This window comes from Melanostigma gelatinosum (assembly GCF_949748355.1).
Source record: "Melanostigma gelatinosum genome assembly, chromosome: 1".
NCBI classification, from domain to species: domain Eukaryota; kingdom Metazoa; phylum Chordata; class Actinopteri; order Perciformes; family Zoarcidae; genus Melanostigma; species Melanostigma gelatinosum.
This window is the reverse complement of record NC_136634.1, coordinates 9472040-9490004: the sequence shown is the minus strand read 5'-3', so window position 1 is coordinate 9490004 and position 17965 is coordinate 9472040. Positions and strand designations below refer to the sequence as shown.

The 17965-nt window shown below is 40.8% G+C and overlaps 4 protein-coding genes across 4 annotated transcripts; 3 read left to right on the top strand and 1 right to left on the bottom strand.

The window, feature by feature from the left end:
- Nucleotides 1-246: 246 nt before the first annotated feature.
- On the top strand, nt 247-1755 carry fibina (fin bud initiation factor a). The gene has a single exon (XM_079277237.1). It carries the CDS (start codon nt 273-275, stop codon nt 900-902), a length of 630 nt encoding a protein of 209 aa, XP_079133363.1. The 5' UTR covers nt 247-272; the 3' UTR covers nt 903-1755.
- Nucleotides 1756-5486: 3731 nt separating this feature from the next.
- tmem276a (transmembrane protein 276a) lies at nt 5487-7046 on the bottom strand (the record flags this gene model as incomplete). The annotated part of the gene is made up of 4 exons (XM_079272899.1): nt 5487-5734; nt 5884-6021; nt 6133-6246; nt 6656-7046. The coding sequence occupies 4 exons, from the start codon at nt 7044-7046 to the stop codon at nt 5487-5489; spliced, it is 891 nt and encodes a 296-aa protein (XP_079129025.1).
- Nucleotides 7047-8610: 1564 nt separating this feature from the next.
- Nucleotides 8611-11393, top strand: spi1a (Spi-1 proto-oncogene a). The gene is made up of 5 exons (XM_079267114.1): nt 8611-8737; nt 9256-9349; nt 9431-9618; nt 10577-10736; nt 10842-11393. The coding sequence occupies exons 1-5, from the start codon at nt 8711-8713 to the stop codon at nt 11150-11152; spliced, it is 780 nt and encodes a 259-aa protein (XP_079123240.1). The 5' UTR covers nt 8611-8710; the 3' UTR covers nt 11153-11393.
- Nucleotides 11394-12844: 1451 nt separating this feature from the next.
- LOC306784587 (protein regulator of cytokinesis 1-like) lies at nt 12845-17620 on the top strand. Its single transcript, XM_079278618.1, has 14 exons — nt 12845-12963; nt 13377-13509; nt 13596-13718; nt 13816-14049; nt 14131-14301; nt 14409-14558; nt 14671-14818; nt 14916-15052; nt 15143-15238; nt 15631-15777; nt 15883-15993; nt 16120-16227; nt 16398-16568; nt 17172-17620. The coding sequence occupies exons 1-14, from the start codon at nt 12953-12955 to the stop codon at nt 17241-17243; spliced, it is 1812 nt and encodes a 603-aa protein (XP_079134744.1). The 5' UTR covers nt 12845-12952; the 3' UTR covers nt 17244-17620.
- Nucleotides 17621-17965: the final 345 nt, after the last annotated feature.

The window sequence follows — 17965 nt, the reverse complement described above, 5'->3', positions numbered from 1 at the left end:
CAAAACGTTGTGAATCCTGCTTTCACTGAACTCATGTTTAAATAATATCAGGCTGTAAGAAACCTAAGTTTGTATTGTTGCGTTCGACTTTTGCTGGAAAGTGTGGCTACAGTAGGCAGGGGCCACCGGGGGCCCTCCAGACTAAAAACAAGCGGTCTGCCCCTTTTATGTGACGGGGGACTGTGTAACTTGAGTCGGGATGAAAACTGTGCGCCGGATCCGGCTGCCAGTGCAGATGCTGTTGGTCAGAGAGAGAAAGAGAGAGGAGGTGCATGATGGATCCCGTCCCACTGCTGCTCATCATAGTCGCATCTTTGCCGTTGTGCTCGGCCGTCTACACCGGGCCCCTCCAACCGGAGATCTCCAATGGCACCTTCCATCACTTCTTTGTCCCGGACGGGGATTACGATGAGACTGAAGACCCGGAGGACTGCCAGATGCTGTTTAAATTCTCGGATGTGTATCCATGTGGGGCCTCCGAAGAGAGGGACTCCGTTGTGATGGACGACTTCATCATCACCAAGCTGCAGGCGGAGGACGCGGCGCGGCTGCTGGAAGGCATCGGCCGGACTGTGGCGCAGGACCTGGACGGAGAGGACAGCTACGGCAAGTTCCTCCAGCGGGAGATCTCACAGATCGGCGAGGCTTTCTCAAGCGTGGAAAAATCTCTGCTGGAGCTGGAAGTGAAGTTTAAACAAAGTCAAGAAACTGAGCTGAGAGAGGAGCAACAGCTGAACGGCCATGTGATGAAGCAAGTGAGCGACATCCGGGGAACTCTGAGGGCAACTAAAGACATCTCTCTGGGACTGAAAGATAAACACGAGCTGCTGTCTCTCATCATTCGCAGTCATGGCAGCAGACTGAGCCGCCTGAAGACAGAGTATCTTAATGTTGGCTCATAGGGGGCTAGAGAGAGAGAGAGAGAGTGCGTGTGACCCTCCAGTTCAAGAAACAACTGGAAAGTTAGTTGTGGCTTATGAATATCTTTCTTTGAATATACCTGACCTACAGCTATCTCCATTCTTTGGATGTGTCATTAAAGCTCAAACACAAACATCCAGACATTCCTCTGAGTCAGGGGGGGAAAGGAAACATGAATTATGTCTGTGTGGAGCCCTCTTTGCCACGTCCGAAGAAGAGTGTGAAAATGAAAGCTTTCAGCTTCTGAATCAATATGATGGCTATATATTTTTTGTCTGTTTAAATGATGTTGTTTATAAAATTGTAGGTTATTGCTGATTCAATAAATGCTTATTATTCATCACATAAGGCATGTTTCATGTCATATTCACATGTTTTTTACTGCATATTTGAATCATTTGTCCTGAGGAACACATACTGCTATAGTAGTGTATTTTGCAAACCATCTCCCTTCTTTGAAGCTTGAGGTTTACATACGTAGTAAAAACCTTTTTAAAATCTGAACTTGTGATTCATCGGCAGTCGTGTTGTTACGTCACGTTTTGTTGTTGGCTCATGGCAGACTCAACCATCCCGTCAAGTCGCACTGGTTAATTGGCGTCTGAAGTCTGTCATTGCCTCCCATTTCCATCTGGAAGTCATCTATTCAAGTATGAAGCATGTTCGTCTAAAAGTGGCCACTGTTGTCATTATCTACTCTTTTGTCTTTCATGATCTATAAAATGTGTGGTTTGTTTGAAAAGTATGGATTTTGGAAAATGTTTACTAAAATACACTTATAAATGATATACAGCTTGTTTAAATTTCTAAGAAATAAATTCTCTCTTGCTCTTCTGCTGTGTCGACATCTAACATCTTATTTGTTTCGACTTCCTGAAGGCATTAATCTCTACCCTGCAGGGTCACACACACACAGGGGCGTTTTTAATTTGCAGTGCCTTTTAATTTAACATTGTGAATGCCTTTAATGTCTGTATTTTCTGTCTTTAACTGCCGTTTAAAACTCTCTTGTTTCAGCTAAAGTCTGCAACAACCGCAATGTTACTGCCATAAGTGTGCCCACTTTTTACAGAGATCATGTCTGTGCAGATGTGAGGGAGCCAGATGGGCTGCATGGGTGCAACTGGGTGTGATTTCCTCTGTCTGGTTTTCCTCACAGTCCAGCTTCCCCTGAGGGACCCCCTTTTAAAAAAAAATAGCTCTCTGCAGCTCAGCACTGGAGGAGCTCTGTGTGCATGGAAACCCTATATGTCTGTATGGCTCTTAATTTCCATGAGGTACAGAGCAGGGTTCACAAGATTTGGTTAAAATGTCCACTGTGTAAGTAAAAGGAGCGGCTCACGAAGACTCGCTAACAATCCCACCATATTACTGAATTTGTCTCTTTTGGCTCTAATCATTAATTCCACCTATAGAAAATATTTTTTCTGCAGATTGGTTTCAGGTCCCTGATGCGTATGAGGAGGCCTGAGTGTCAAGCACGCAGTTAGAAGAACGTATTCTCCGCTCTGACATATTTGAAGGACAAACAAAGACTTCAGGAATGCAGAGCTGACTTGAGAACACACTGATCCCTCTCTGTGCAGAGCTCAAAGCCCCAAAACCACATGCCTCAGAGTGTTGTTATTAGAAAGATGAGCGCTATTTGAATACTGCAGCTGCTACTAGTCCTACCATTATTATTACTGCAATGGATACTGTCTTTTACTACAAATACCAATGGTATTAACGTCCTTCAGCTACACCGGCACTACATGTTTTTATAAGACTCCTTGTTTGAAAGAAAGACAAACTGGTCACTGCTCACACTTAAATGAGAATCATTTTAACTTAAGGTCCACTTCCTGGCTTTTTCAGTATGTTCAGCAGTGGGCACATATGTGAGCTTCATCAGGAGCTTTCAAATGCTTCTCAGTGGGCCAACCCCATGACAACTGAGAAAACTCCCACTCAGCAAATTCCATTTTCTGATGACAATGAGATGTGGTTGACGGCCGGAGACAATGCTAGCAAGTTGACCTTGAGTTAAGATTAGTTTGTTAAACTTTTCTATCTTTAGTATAATATTTACTCCGACACTGTGGCAGAGAAGTACTCAGATATTTTACTGATGTAAAAAGCTGTAATCAGTGTATAAATATTCTGTTACAAATAAAAGTCCTGTATTCAAAATGTTACTTAAGTAAAGGTATTAGCATGAGAATATACTCAAAGTATCAAAAGTAAAAGTACTCATTCTGTAGAATGACCCATTCCACAATAATATTTATTTATATTACTTCAATTTTTTGTATGTTATTGGACAATAATGAGGGATGCATTATTGCGTATATCACGTTTAATGTTGCAGCTAATGAAGGTGGAGCTAATTGTAACATTAAATACTGCATGGTGGCTAAAATCTATTAAAAATATTTTATTTGTTGATTATATTTTCTATTAATCTGAATGAGTAAATAACTTGTAACCAAAGTTATTGGATAAATGTGAAAAAGTGAAAAGGGCTAATAAAATAATATTTGCCTCTAAAATGTAGTGAAGTAGAAGAACAAAGTTGCGTTAAATGGAAATACTCAAGTTAAGTACAAGTACTCAAAACTGTAATCAAGTGCAATACTTGAGAAAATGTACTTGGTTATGTTCCACCTGCTGTCTGTTCCCTTTTGAAGCACTGGCCTTTTTACGTCATACTTACATCTGACAGCTGCAGTTATTATGGTCTTTGCTGAGTGAAACGTTCAACCCAGTGAATCGAATGCATTGTTAGATTCAAACTAGCAGGGAGTATGTGGAGAAATTAGATGGTCGACTATATTAAATTACTTTTTAATGCTGTGGGCACATATGGGACATGCAGGATTTTCTCCTCATTATTAAGTCAAATATCACCCTGTAATAATCCAATCAAATTAGCTTTTTCAAATGTAATATGTAAATAAAATGAAGTATTTGGTGTAACATGTATTTACAGAGCAAAGCTCATTGTAATGGTTTCTTTTGCAGTGTTGCATCGTTGTTACAGTGACACAGTGAAGAAGGACTTGTTCCCACCGTGCACTTCGGTCAAGTCATTCATGAGCAGTAAGCCAGAGGGGATTAGTGCTGCTCTATGCTAAAACAATTCACATCATGGTTTAATTCCAACACTGTTCATCTTTCAGCTTGTCACAAAGTGCAGATCATTTTATCAGATTCTTTCTTTTGTGTTTATGAAATACTGCACATCATATATTCATTATATCATGAACGTATAATTACTTACAAAATCAGTCTCCAGTGGCCAATGTGGTTCTAACCAACAAGGATTTCTTTAAATGCTGCAGCAGCACAATACCTCCATGGGGATAATGCATCATTTGAGAAACACAATAGTAAAGAGGAGTTGCTAAAGAGCAGAGAAACTTCAAGAAGTAAATGAAGCCAGTAATTGGATGTCGTAAAATGTTTATTTCTCATAAAAGTTGTGGGCAAGTAATTACAGCTTACAGTGGCTGGTATGTATGTAGTCAATGGACAATAATTATTAATAGTAATCAATGATATGTTTGTGCTGTTGTCAGAATAAAGTGATGAGAAAGTTAAATGGAGTTATCTGGATTTCATTTCTTATTTTTATAAGTGATGTTTAATAAAGGAGCTCTTATTTCACCGTAATGCACAGCAGACAATTACTTCACTTTTTCTGTTCTATTCTTATTGTTGGATTGTTTTATTTTTGTCAGTTTTGTTACTCAGCCTTGGCTACTGACTCAAGTTTTGGTCGCTGACATCGTCTCATTACGTTTTCAGAAGTGGCTAAATAAAACAGACTGCTTGTAACAAACATAAATATAAAGAGCTGCTGTTGAGAAGTAATGCTGTTGAAGTTTTGACTCCATTAGCATGCCTCTCTGCTTACATACCAGTGATCTCATGGCGTCTGTTCCGTGTGTCACGCAGGAAGAAGAAATTGTTCTGCAAGGCTGCTTTATTTTTCAAAAATATTTTTGATGGGGGTAAGACCTCAAGAACAACAAAACATTTCCCTCAAACACAGTTTGGTCTTAATCTTCATATTTTTCCTTGAATAAACACAAATGCATCTGCATACATACAATTCAAAAAGTACATGTACATATCTTGTTTTGAATGGGTACATAATGATACACAGTTGCCCTTTGAAATGTGACAGTACACGTCCATAGTTTGATCTTCAATACATATTTCAAAGTTGTGCTGTTGATTGTCTGCCAGTGATTATTTTTCTCTTCTTTTTGTTTCTTCTCATACTAGCAGATTTTACAGGAAGAAAATTTGTATAACTATTCTCCTCTTGAAGAGCAAGCAATTAACACTGAACAGTTCATTCATAAAGAGGGATAGGAAAAAAAGCACCAGAGGGACTGAAGTCGTCTTCAGTCAAATGTCACCTCTCTTTCGTTGTCATGTGAGCGAGAGCCAGTGTCCTGTGCTTTCTCTGTGTGAAGGCTCTCTCTGCTCTGAGTCCCTGGATATAACTGTCTGTGCAGCAGGGCTCGTCACTGTTTTAGGAGGAGACGGGTGTCTGTTAAATGTGCGGCGGCCTGTCACACACAGCCGTTCTCCTGCCTGGGCTTGTGCACCACAGGGGTGTGTGGAGGGTAGAGGGAAGGAGCGAGTGTACACAGGAAGCCAGCCAGCAACGTCAGGCCCAGTCCACCCCAAGCACAAAACATGGACCAGCCGTAACCGTGACTGATGTCCTCTGGTATTCCAAACATGTAGCGAGGATAGCGGGACAGTTCAAAGTTGATCCCAGCCACACATGTGCAGAGGGAGATAATGCAGCATGTCCCTGCCAGAGAGGAAGAAAAACAAGTCACACGACAGCAGTCCATTTGCATCTCCTCTGATGCATCATTTCATCGCTCTCTCATTAACAAAGATATCACTGCCCCTCTGTGGTGATTCGAGGTAGTGCTCTTTATGCATATCACATCTTACCTCCCATGAGGAAGAGAAGTCCAGCCACATACTGCATCAAATCATGCTGCTTGCAGCAGCCCAGCACGCCAATGATCCAGCCGAACAGGATGATGGATATGGCCATGCCTACGAAACTTGCAGTCATCCTCTGGAGGTCTGCAAAGCGCACAAGGGAAGTGTCAGTGATATTAGTCGGGGCGCTGAACAAGTTTCTCTACATTTATTCATCAGATTATCAGATTATAGAAGGGGGTTTTGGGAACTCACGGAGCGCGTGCCACTCATCCTGCCTTATTGTCTTCGTCAGATTGATTGGCAGATTTCTGGGCACCGCTGATGATGAGTAGTAGTACTTTATTGGTGTGCAGCGCGGAACCAATCCTGTGGATGTAAACAACACAAAGAGGATGTCACAAAAGCACTGAGATCAGATGAAGAGCATGTCACAAGACTCTCTGCTGCCACCCCCATTCCTAAAAAAAATATCACCAACCCCCTTCCACCACCACCCACCCACCCATCCACCCACACCATTGTAGAGTAGCTTATTGTACGCATCTCGAGGCTTCTGTTACTACAGCTTGCCCTTTTATGCTGAAAACAACACAGCACGTCGAATTGTAACTGTACTCCGCGTTATACTGCGTACAGGCCTTGAGGGTCTGTTCGCAGCATCAGCACCTTGGATAGCGCATTCGTGCACAAAGTATGCGCGATAGCGCCTCGCACACAACACAAATGCCCAACACAAACGCATTACAGCACAAAATATGACACCGGAAAACCAAACCTTTAAAGATCAAATCCTCTATCTCCAAGTCAAATCCCCCACGGTGGCACTTTTTCCACAGTCCGGTGATGGTGGAGTTGAATTGCCGACTGCAGAGGGACTCCATGGCCGGGGCAGGAGGCAAGAAGTGCCGCTTAGCCCGCAGCAGCATTTCGCCGCTCATCTTCTCCAAATGTCGCTCCTTTGGCAACATGCGAAGTGGAAGGTTGTTGTTGGAGATGTAAATGTAGCCGGGGTCGTTTCTTTTGTTTGAATAATTCTTGCAGCGTTCCCGGTGCCTCCTCGCGTCTGTCTCGTACCAGTTGTCAGTGCTGATAGCCACTGCTATCAGTCCCAAAGCGCAAAATGCCAAAAAGAGACCTGCCACGGTTAAAGTCCTCATAGCAGCCATGTTCCATGCGTATCTCGCCTCGGTGCAGTGGTAATTCCACGGGACAGCAGGACTCTGCTGCTGGCTGCTGCTGGCAGTGTTTGAAGTGGGAAGGAAATTCAACAATACATGGACATCTGAAAAGCAGGTAAAATCCCTAAGACGCTCATGTCTTAAATGTGGTAACCACCGCCGAAATAAGCCAAATTCCGAGGAGCAGGATCAATAAGGGCCTCGGTGAGCTATTTTGGCTGTCTCCTCGCTGCCTCTGAACTCAGTCCAGCCGATACTGGTCAGTCCAACATTTCTTTCCAGTAGATGGAGACAGAGCAAATATTTGAAAGCACAACAAGCCCCACAGGCCTGCAGTTACAGTAACTCATGATCTGAAAGAATGGCCGAAGTTTGACACAGTCATACTAGAGGAAGTACCCTCGGGTTTTGACATTTTGTATCACCTCGGCTGCTGTTGTCTGTAGCGTCCACTTATGAAACACCGTCCATGTTAAACAGACCATGTTAAACCCCTTAGAGGGCCTCGCTTTTTCTGTCTGGTGTACAGGAAGCTGTTTCATCACATCCAACAGATTGCCTCTGGTAACTTTCCATCTCAGCATGGCCAAACGCATTACACACATCAAACAGTCCAACAACAAAACAATGGAATATCTTTTGGTTCATTGTAATATTCTGAGAGAAGCTATACAAAATCATACTTTTCGAAAATAATACAAATAAAAATAGTTTAGCCACAGCATATGTTTCCAGTATTATCTCTTTAGCTAATAACGTCTATAGCAGGAATACAAACGCGTTTCAGGGACACAGTGGCTCCAAACATTTCCGTCATGTTTTCACTGGTTTCATTCTCATGGTCAATACTTCCTCAATTGAAACCATAATGCCAAACTAAAGAGGAACAAGCTTGATTCCAAACTCATTTTTGGTTTCGGCTCCTTTGTGCAGCAACTCTTAAAGAAATTCCTATCGGTACATTTGCCCGGGGATTTGTTGTGATTGATGGTAAGGAAACAAGTAAATCACATTTTCCTGCACAGCAAGTGTAGGGAAGCCTGATATATGTCAAATCAATATCATTCTATTTAGCTTTTTTTAAGGGCACATGACTGCAGCACTTAGACTGACAAAGGGGGAAGTTAAAGCATACAAGTGCAGGCCATTATATGTGTGATAACAAATGTCTATTTTAACAGTGCGACGGTTTCTACAAATGTCTTTAGAGGATTCATACATGCATCTATTTTCACTATTGTTATGGTTTTGGGATAAAAAAACTTTTTAGACAGCACCATACTACTATTACTTTTACTCTGGACCAATACTAAAATGTTTTAAACATATATAGTGTAGATATAGCTGCTTATTAAAACAGGTATCATTGTGAATCCTTGTACGAACATACCTCTTAAATATGCAAGAAATGTATGTACATATGATTGGCTCATACGTGACACTCAGCCATCAGGAACTAGCTGATCGTATGCATTTGACAATTGGATGATATGAACGCAGGCTCTGTAGAGTCCAGTTTGTTACTCACTTTCAGTTCCCATTTGTCTGCTGAAGTCAGCTCAGCGAGGTTGCGCATTTCAGTGAAGCAATAAGAAAAAGTTAACGTCCAACACGAGCTTCAAGAACAACGTTTCTCATGCTGCCTTGTTTACATGATGGACGGATATAGCATATCATCTGTAAGTGCTGCTCTTTTATTGTTTCATGTCTGATCTTTGTTCAGAGTTTGTGACATCCAGATCATATTTTCCTGTTTGTCGTGCTGTTTATTCTGTTTCTTTAGCTGTTTTAAAAAAAAGAGGTTTTCTAGAAAGTAATTCTAGTGACCAAGGTGGAACTTAGACGTTCTCACTGCTGATTAATTATCTGAGAAGAAGATGAGGGCTGGCCGTTGTGTTTGTGTTTAACCAGGACATGTGTATTTGTTTTTGCTGTGAGAATTGGGAGAGTAACCTACACTAAACACAACTTTGTGTATGAACTTGTGTATTTCCTCTGGTGATCAGCTGCTCTGTTAATTGAATCTATTAATTCCCTGTCTTTATCTTCTATTCAAGCAATGAAGATCAAATAAATGATATGAATAAAAGTACTTCTAGAAGAACACAATGGACATTTTTGACTTAATGTTGTCAGGAAAAAGAGACTCAAACATTTTTACTTTCTCTGCGACAAAATGAATTGTCCCCCTCCAAAGGCATCAGAGGAACTTGTTCCAAATGAACCAGATAATTATCGGCCACCTGCAGAGCTGTACCCGTATCTCACTACTGTGGGAGAGATTTATGAAGGTGAGACTGGATTTAACAATTGAAATGAACACGAATCACTGCACGACTGAGTGCCTGACAGTACTTTCTGTCACTTTTCAGACCATAGATGGACCTTCCACTCAGAGCGTGTCCAGCCGACGGACTTTGAGAATTCTCCAGTGAATCACCTCATTGAGCTTCAGTCCGTGTCTCCTCAACAACTGGTACAACCAACATACCGCTACAGCAGCGAGTCCATGCCCCTTCACCTGGAGCCACCGCTCATACCTCTCTCTGTGTCACCACAAGTAAGTCCATGTGTAGAAATGGATGACGGCTCTAGTGTGAAGAGACATAATCTATACATAAGTGACCTGAAATTTTGAAATGAAAGCACATTGATGTTCTGCAGTAAAAAGCTGCCTAAATAAGGATATACCAGGTCAGTTTCGAACTTGATCTTATTGAAAAGACAGGAGCTAAAGCACAAAGACAAACTTGGGTTTTGTTCATTTTTTCTACTTTGTTTTTCAGTTGAGTTTGGTACTAATTTAAGCATGTTCCCCTTTCAAGTGACATTATTGCAACTCAAGATGTTAACAAGGCCACTAACAATTCTGCTTTTAGTCCATAAAATGTCAAAAAACTGTATAAAATGCCCATCACTATTTTTCAGAGCCCAAGTTTACTCATTCAAACGGCTGAACTTATCCAACCAACAGTCTAAAACACAAAGTTATTCAATTTAAAACAGAGCAAATCAGTAAACGTTTATAGTTAAGAAGCTGCAGGAGAAGGGAATTTGGGAGATTTCTGCTTGAAAAATGACCAACAATCAATGAACAACACTGTTGCTGTTATACATTTATATACATGTTGAATACAGGTCAAACAGAAAGGTTTTTGTTTTTTTCTTCATTTATTGCTGCCAACATAATAACAACACAATACATATTTTAGGAAATACTTTGAAGAAAACAGCATGGATTTAGATACAATGAAATCTAAAAATAAAAGAGGAATTTCACCTCTACAAATACATGATGTGGACAGTCAGGGATATTTTCTCTGAAATGTTGTCTCCATCACATGGTCTTGCAGAGCATTGAATTCTATTTTGGCAGAGTTACTTCCTCTTTTAGCACAATGACTGAATGTTAAAGCAAAATGTCAGATGGTAGATAATTGCAAAACAAAAGGAAATTGCAGCTCTATCACTCCTCTGTGTAAACTTGAACCATGACGTGCTTTAAATTTCACGTACAGATCCCATATTACACCCCATCCCTATGCTACCAGTACCAACCCTCTGCCTCGCCTGGACATTACTACTCAGAAGAGGAACAAAGAGGAATCAGTCCTCCGCTCGAGGTATCAGACGGGGAGGAACTTGAAGACCACAACCACTCCTTCAGGAAAGACATTAGTGAGTATTTCCAATGCATAAATCTACTGCAAGGCACATACATATAAAGCCTGAGGAAACTGCCAAACTAAATTGCTTGACTGAGTCTCATATTTTCAAATCCAGGCAACAAGAAGAAAATCCGCTTGTACCAGTTCCTCTTGGACTTGCTAAGAAACGGTGACATGACTGATAGTATCTGGTGGGTGGACCAGGACAAGGGTATCTTTCAGTTCTCCACAAAACACAAAGAAGTCCTGGCCAGCCACTGGGGTACTCAGAAAGGAAACCGCAAAAAAATGACCTACCAAAAAATGGCTCGAGCTCTGAGGAACTATGGTAAATCTGGAGAGATTAAAAAAGTGAAGAAAAAGCTTACCTACCAGTTCAGTGAGGAGGTGCTGAGGAACCTCTACTTACGCCAGCATCCTCACTGATGAGGGAACACAGGCTGTCTTTCATTACGCTGAAATCACTAAACTAGCCAAGATTGTGTTTTTCCTGTATGCAATTTCACTTCGTTTTTCTACCAAGTTTTCTTACATAATTTATTTTTGATGACGGTGTAAATCCTCTCCTACGCCATTTGTCTCTATAAACTTCTTCATTTCAGACTCAAATGGAGTTTGTGCATTCAAATGTAAGTGTTTGTGTACAAGGATTAAAGGATTATTAAACATCAGGGACAACTAAAAACAACACTGTTTTTATATAATCTTTTGTCGTGAATGTCTGTTTTGTCAAATGAACTGAATCCATCTTTAAACGCCCACAACTGATGTTCTGGCCTACAGTGGATATGTGTCTAGTCCAGAGCATGATGTGGCCTATTTCTAATTCAGCGAAATTTGAGTGGCAGAGCTGAGCAACATGGCTGCAAATGAATGTCACTTTTTTTAACCCTGGTCCAAATGGGAAAAGGGGGGAGAGCAAAAGACAGATGTGTAGATGGTACAAAGCTGTGGGAAATAGTCGTGAAAAGACAGATAACTGAAGCATTCAAACAAGAAAGACAAAGTATCAGAGACGTGTGTGCAAGATAAATAGAAAAACTTCAAATGCAGTTGCAAGCAGATTGTAGCTTTGTGGATGGAGTCTGTAGCTACGAAAAAGGCATTTGGCTGCTGGAAAAAGCCTGGAAAAAAACACACTACAGATAAACACAAAGTATGCCATTCACACCAGAGGAGTGACCATATGATATATATCCATAGACCTCACCTTTAGCAAAAACCGATATAAGAAACTAAACAGCACAAACAAGGGCTGAGACAGACCCAGATTGAAATAGACTGGGAAGCAATGACCGGAGCCATGGTCTGAAACCAAGAGTTAGACCTGAGAAAAATAAAGGAGTTAGATCTGTCTACAGTTAAGTCTTTGTTGTTAAACTTTAGCATATGAACTTAACAAAGGCCCATTCATTTGAACGACCTCCCAAAATAAAGGGGAACCAATGGCATTGTGATAGACTCCCTAACATCAGTAGAAACCTTGAGAAGAATTTTACTTTTTTTACTTTTATAAATGATTTATTCCTTTTTACCTAATATCAAGCATTCGATTATGTGGAACACGGTATTAAATATTGTTTGTGTCTGAGTAGTAAAATATCCCAAATAAAACAATAACAAATAGATGACAATACATGTAAGTGCATACATTGTAAATAATGAAAATAAACAATATACATAACTACAAATGGTCTTCCATTAAAGGTTGGTACATTCCAGGTCTAATGATTTGTACAATCTCATGCCTTTTAGCAGTTATTTTTCAGATGTCGTACATACAGGCCTATATTTCAGGGATTTACAATATAGTTGAAATGCATTACAAAAAGCAATACAAATGGATGGAGTTTTCATCAATTTGACTTTGTTTATATAATATTTTGCCATCCACACATAACATCTAAATGTGGTTGAAGTTCGACAGGTTGTTTTTTTCTATTCTTTCATTTGTTTCCAACACAGCAACAGGAAAATAAAATATGCTCCGTGGTTTCAATATACCGGACATCACTTTTAAAACGGATTCATTTAAACGATAAAGTACCGCCCCCCAGAACAGCTTCCGCCAACGTCTTCCGTCAAAGCAGCCAATCGGAGCCCAGGCGTTGTTTCGGTGCAGATTTCAAATCCGTCGAGTCGACAAGCGAGCTGGTGTCCCGTCAACCGTAGCCACACCGACGTTGATTTGTTTTTAATATATATGTTTTAAGTTTGAAGAGCAATATGAGAGTAAGGTTAGTAACGTAACATTTTAATTATGGAACAATGGAAATCAGTTAGCAAACATATTTCCCGACTAGCCTGTCGATAGCTTAGCTTAAGCTAGCCATCTTTAGACGCACACAGCTCGTGTCGCTTTGGGACAGATGTTCTGTCTTCGTGCGCTGCAATGACACATTTTGTGGTAATCACTCATGCTCGATCTGGTATTTTATTAAGCGTTACAACGAACGCGAATGCGCGTGGAAGCTAGCTAACATTACCGTTGAGGCATTTACCGTTAGTAACTTTAGCAGAGAGCTAACAGTCTGATACCTGATTTTAACTGACTCGCTCGCGCTAATGTTAATATTGGTCTGGTTTTACTGGTAACAGGTGTTGAACCTACAGGACACTGACTCACTCGCACCAATGCTTTTCATTCCAGTGAAGTCCACGCAGCAGAGTGTGGTGCATACCTTAACCGGGCCCAGATCAGGCTGCAGGACATTTGGGATGAGATTGGGATTCCAGAGGAACAGCGCGTCCAGAGAACAAATGATGTTCACAAGCACATTAAAGTGAGTCTCCTATCAATTTAAATTAGATTTAAAGTCTCGCAGAGCTAGCACATTGACCCGTATTATTGTTATCTCTTGTCCCGCAGGCTCTGCTGGACCTAATGATTACGGAAGAGGAGGATCTCAAGAAGAGATTAATGAGAAGCATAGAGTTATGTATTAAGAAACTCAATCTCTTGTGCACTGAACTTCAGCTGCCCCCATTTAAGGTACAGTCTTTTATTTTATTTGTTTAATATGTGGTTTTCATAAATCTATCAGGGAAAATTACTAATATGTTTGGACTAACTCTGGATTTCTGCAAAGGAGGAAGATGGCTGCTCCATGTTGCAAATGGAGAATAATAGCCGCACACGTCTGGAGCTGATGATGGAGCAGAAGAAGAAGAGAATGGAAGAGCTCAAGGGCCTCATTGCCAAAGACCGCGAGCTGTGTGTTATTTTGTGCACTACCCCATTTGGCATTGACCATGACAGCGTCCCCTCACTGAAGCAACTTGAGACATATCATGCCTACCTGGATGATCTCACCAAGGAGAAGGTATAACTGACATTCTGGTTGTCTTAATTATTAGTGCCTTTTCTTATTAGGGTTGTAAGTTAACCTGGCTCGTTTTTTCAGGAGCGACGTCATGATGAATTTGTAGGCGTCAAAAGGGAGATAGTCGTATTCATGGATGATCTGGAGCGACACCCAGAGACGAGCTTTGAGACGGATGTGATGTGTGAGGATGAGGAGGCATTTTGTCTGTCAAATGACAACATTGCTGCTCTCAAACTTCTCCTCAGTCAGGTAATTCTGTAATATTTGCCATTAGATGTTTGTTATTCTGACCCTATGATTTAAGTCTACGATATCATGTATTATAATTTATGTATTATTTTTATGCCTCCTTCCAGTTAAAAGAATGCAAGGCTAAGAACGAGGACCGTTGTGCAGCTCTCCGGTCTAAGATCCAGGAGCTGTGGGAAAGACTTCGGACTCCCCAAGAGGAGAGGGAAGCCCTCTCTGAGCACATGCTCATGTCAAAGAAGAGAAACATCGAGGCAGTAAGAAATCTACCTCATCTGGTTCAGATTAACCCATTTCAGGCAATGCATTGGTGTGTTGTTTCACCAAACATTTACACAACACATTTGAATGAGTATTCTGTCTTTCCAGCTCCAGGCTGAGGCCCAGCATCTAGAGGAGCTGAAAATGCAGAGCATGAAGTCTGTCATCGAGGCCATCAGAGCTGAGATCGCTCTTTTCTGGGAACAATGCTTCTACAGCCAAGAACAGCAGCAAGCTTTCGTTCCATATCATGATGGTGAATATTTGTTGTATAATGACAATGCCCTTGCACTGAATATATGCCGTTGATAATCGCAGAGAGTGTATTCTCAATGCGTGTTTTATTTCCCCAGATGATTTTACTGAAGAGCTTCTCAACCTGCACGAGGCAGAAGTCAAGACCCTGAAGACGTGTTTCGAGGGCCACAGGGAACTCTTTGAGGGAGTCACAAAATGGCAGGAGAACTGGACCTTGTACTTGGAGCTTGACGTAAGTACTATCCTCATGAGTTTACTGGGGACGCATTTAAAACAAACATATCTTGGTGTGGTTACGTGTGGTTGTATGTACCTATCTCAGAAAAAGGCGAATGACCCCTCGAGGTTCAACAATAGAGGTGGGAACCTTCTGAAGGAGGAGAAGCGGAGAGCTGACCTGCAGAAAAGTTTGCCTAAGGTGAGGAAGGTTTAAATATTATTATATTCTATTCTTGAGATGTTCTGTTTATACAAAAACAGGATTGCAATTCAATAAATGTCACGCTTGTAAAGGAAGCTGTCAGTGGGGATAAAGGGACAAATTAGATTAATTGGCAATAAAACAAATGAGCTCAAGGGAACTGCGTGTGAGGAGAGGGGGAACAGCTCTACAGTTGGTGCATTACTGATTTTGGCCAACAGGTGGGATGTTCAAACTAGCATAATCTCGCTCTGTAGTTCCTGTGCAAAATTGTAGCCACCAGATTTGGGCAAATAAGGCATTTTAAAAATTGTGACTGTTGTAATGTAGTCTGCTGTCAATGTGAACATGTACTTGAGGTAAAATCAGTGTTTCCCTTTTTGTTGCAGCTGGAAAAGAGTCTTAAAGCTCAAATTGATGCTTGGGAGGAGGAGCATGGCAAAGAATTCCAGGTCAACGGACAGCAATTTCTAGAGTACGTGCAGCAGCAGTGGGATCACCACCAAGCTGAGAAGGAGAAGGAGAAACTGGAGAGGGTGTGTTCTTACTAAGATTTAAAAAATGTATTTCTGTTGGTCTGAATTGTCCCCATCTCAAAAGGATTGTCAATATGACTACATTCTTCTTTTTGTGTCAATTAGCAAATGAAGAAAACCAAACAGACACAGGAGGACATGTTGTATGGAACTTCAATGAGAACGCCATCCAAAAGGCGGCTGGCGGGGACTCTCACACCTGGAAAAGTGAGAAAGGTAAGATGGCGCTGCACTTTTGTTGGATTTGTTGTTTCACTATTACATGTGCAGAGTGACACTAACTGACTGACGGTACCGTGGTGACTGAATAGTTTCAAACAACATTTCCTTTGGTCCTCTCAGCTCAACGGCACCTCAACCTTCTCCACTCCTACCAGCTTCCTTAGTTCAGGCCTCGGTGGAACCATGTGCCTGCCCTCCATCCAGAAACCACCTCTGTCTGCCAGCAAGGTATATTCAGTCCTTTTGACTCATGTCATGGACAACATTCATATTCACATTATGACGGACCCTGTAGGTTAGATTGCTACGCTCCATCTCTGGCTGGTTGCACAAAAATATCTCGTCATTTAAGATTTCCCTTAGTCAGAGTTAAGGATTTCTTCATGGTCTTGTTGTAGGGTTTTGGCCTGCGACCCCCTGGACAAGGAAAGACTCCCCGTGCACTAGACAGAAACAAGGAAAACCTCTCCCATCTAAGAAACACTCCAAGTGGCACACCAAGGTCTCAGGATACTCAAGATCACACCTTCACCTCCAACTCTGTTGCTGACTTCTATCCCGAATTTTCGGTAAATGTAGTTTGTTTAGTTCATCCCTCACCATAAAAAGTCCGCTAACATACAATCTTATACTGATTTTTATTGGATTACAATCGTACCATGAAGTACCACAAATGGCAATATCCTATCTGTAGGATTATATAGTTAGTTTGGCATCATTAAGCTAAAACAGAGTTTCTGTTAACAGCTGTTGGACCTGTAAATGCCAGAAAATATATTGAGTAAATCTGAAGATATTTCCTTTTATGTTTGTTTTTTAATTGTTATTTAAGCTGTTCAGTAGAAATGTGGGTATTTATGAAATGAAGCAAATGTTTGCCAATGCTGCATAAAGTTTGGAAAGGGATAATCTCATAGTGGTAGACCATGGATACAACACGTACACATATCGGATTGTTTTTATGAGCAGTGAATCGTGTGAAAAAGTTCCAATCCTTAACTGTAAATGCTTAAAACAACTGACATACCAAAGACTCAACCACTTGTTTCCTGGGCGACAGTTTAACTCCACTAAATATTAGCATTTAGCACTTCACGTTACCGTGCCGCAACATTTTGATTCCTTCAATATGAACAAAGATCCTGACCGGTCATTTTCACTTTTCTCCACAGAGGCACCTCTCGACGGCGTCTAAATCAAATGCGAAGTCCGGACTGCTGAACTCTACTGTCGGCCATCAGTGATTGCTGTGAAGTCATCCCGCGCTGATGTAGTATGGTGGACAAGCGGGAACATTGATGTAAACTACTTACAAAACATGTAAATATTTCGAGTCTCTAGCAATTCTCTTTTCCTTAAACTTTATTCCAAGGTGAGCTCTACTGTGTGTGTATTTGTGGCAAGTTACTGATAATTGTACCAAGTCAGATATGGCTTTTTATTTCACATTTTTTATTTTAAGGCTACAGCTTTTTAAACTTTAACCATATCTTGAGCACTACTTTGTTTTAGTGCTGTAGCAGCTAGCCAGAGCACCATGGCTTTATTCCTCCAGCTGGGATGATGGCTATGTTTGCTCTTCATAGTGCTTTTTTTTTGTTTTTCAAAGATCAAGCTGTAAATAAACGTTGACACCTACTTATGATTTTGTCATTTCTAATTGTACATGACTGTTTTCATTCTAGCCTGTATTCATATTGCACAACATTTGAGTCCCAGTCAGAAGGCTTATCTGTCAAGTGAAATGTTTTGACCACATACTGATCATAGTACATATCAAAGTAAATTAGAAAGTAACTTTTTTTCAAAGTAACTTAAAAAAGTAACTTTTTTTCAAAGTAACTTAGAAAGTAACTTTTTCGAAGTAACTTTAAAAAGTAACTTTTTTTCAAAGTAACTTTTTTTCAAAGTAACTTAAAAAAGTAACTTTTTTTCAAAGTAACTTAAAAAAGTAACTTTTTTTCGA

Coding starts and splice junctions, on each gene's coding strand:
- fibina (XM_079277237.1), top strand. CDS start 273: ATGATGGATCCCGTCCCACTGCTGCTCATCATAGTCGCATCTTTGCCG.
- spi1a (XM_079267114.1), top strand. CDS start 8,711: ATGATGGACGGATATAGCATATCATCT. Junction 9,350..9,430: donor TGTGGGAGAGATTTATGAAG/GTGAGACTGGAT, acceptor GTCACTTTTCAG/ACCATAGATGGACCTTCCAC. Junction 9,619..10,576: donor CTCTCTCTGTGTCACCACAA/GTAAGTCCATGT, acceptor TTTCACGTACAG/ATCCCATATTACACCCCATC.
- LOC306784587 (XM_079278618.1), top strand. Junction 14,559..14,670: donor AGAAGAGAAACATCGAGGCA/GTAAGAAATCTA, acceptor CTGTCTTTCCAG/CTCCAGGCTGAGGCCCAGCA. Junction 16,569..17,171: donor ACTTCTATCCCGAATTTTCG/GTAAATGTAGTT, acceptor TTTTCTCCACAG/AGGCACCTCTCGACGGCGTC.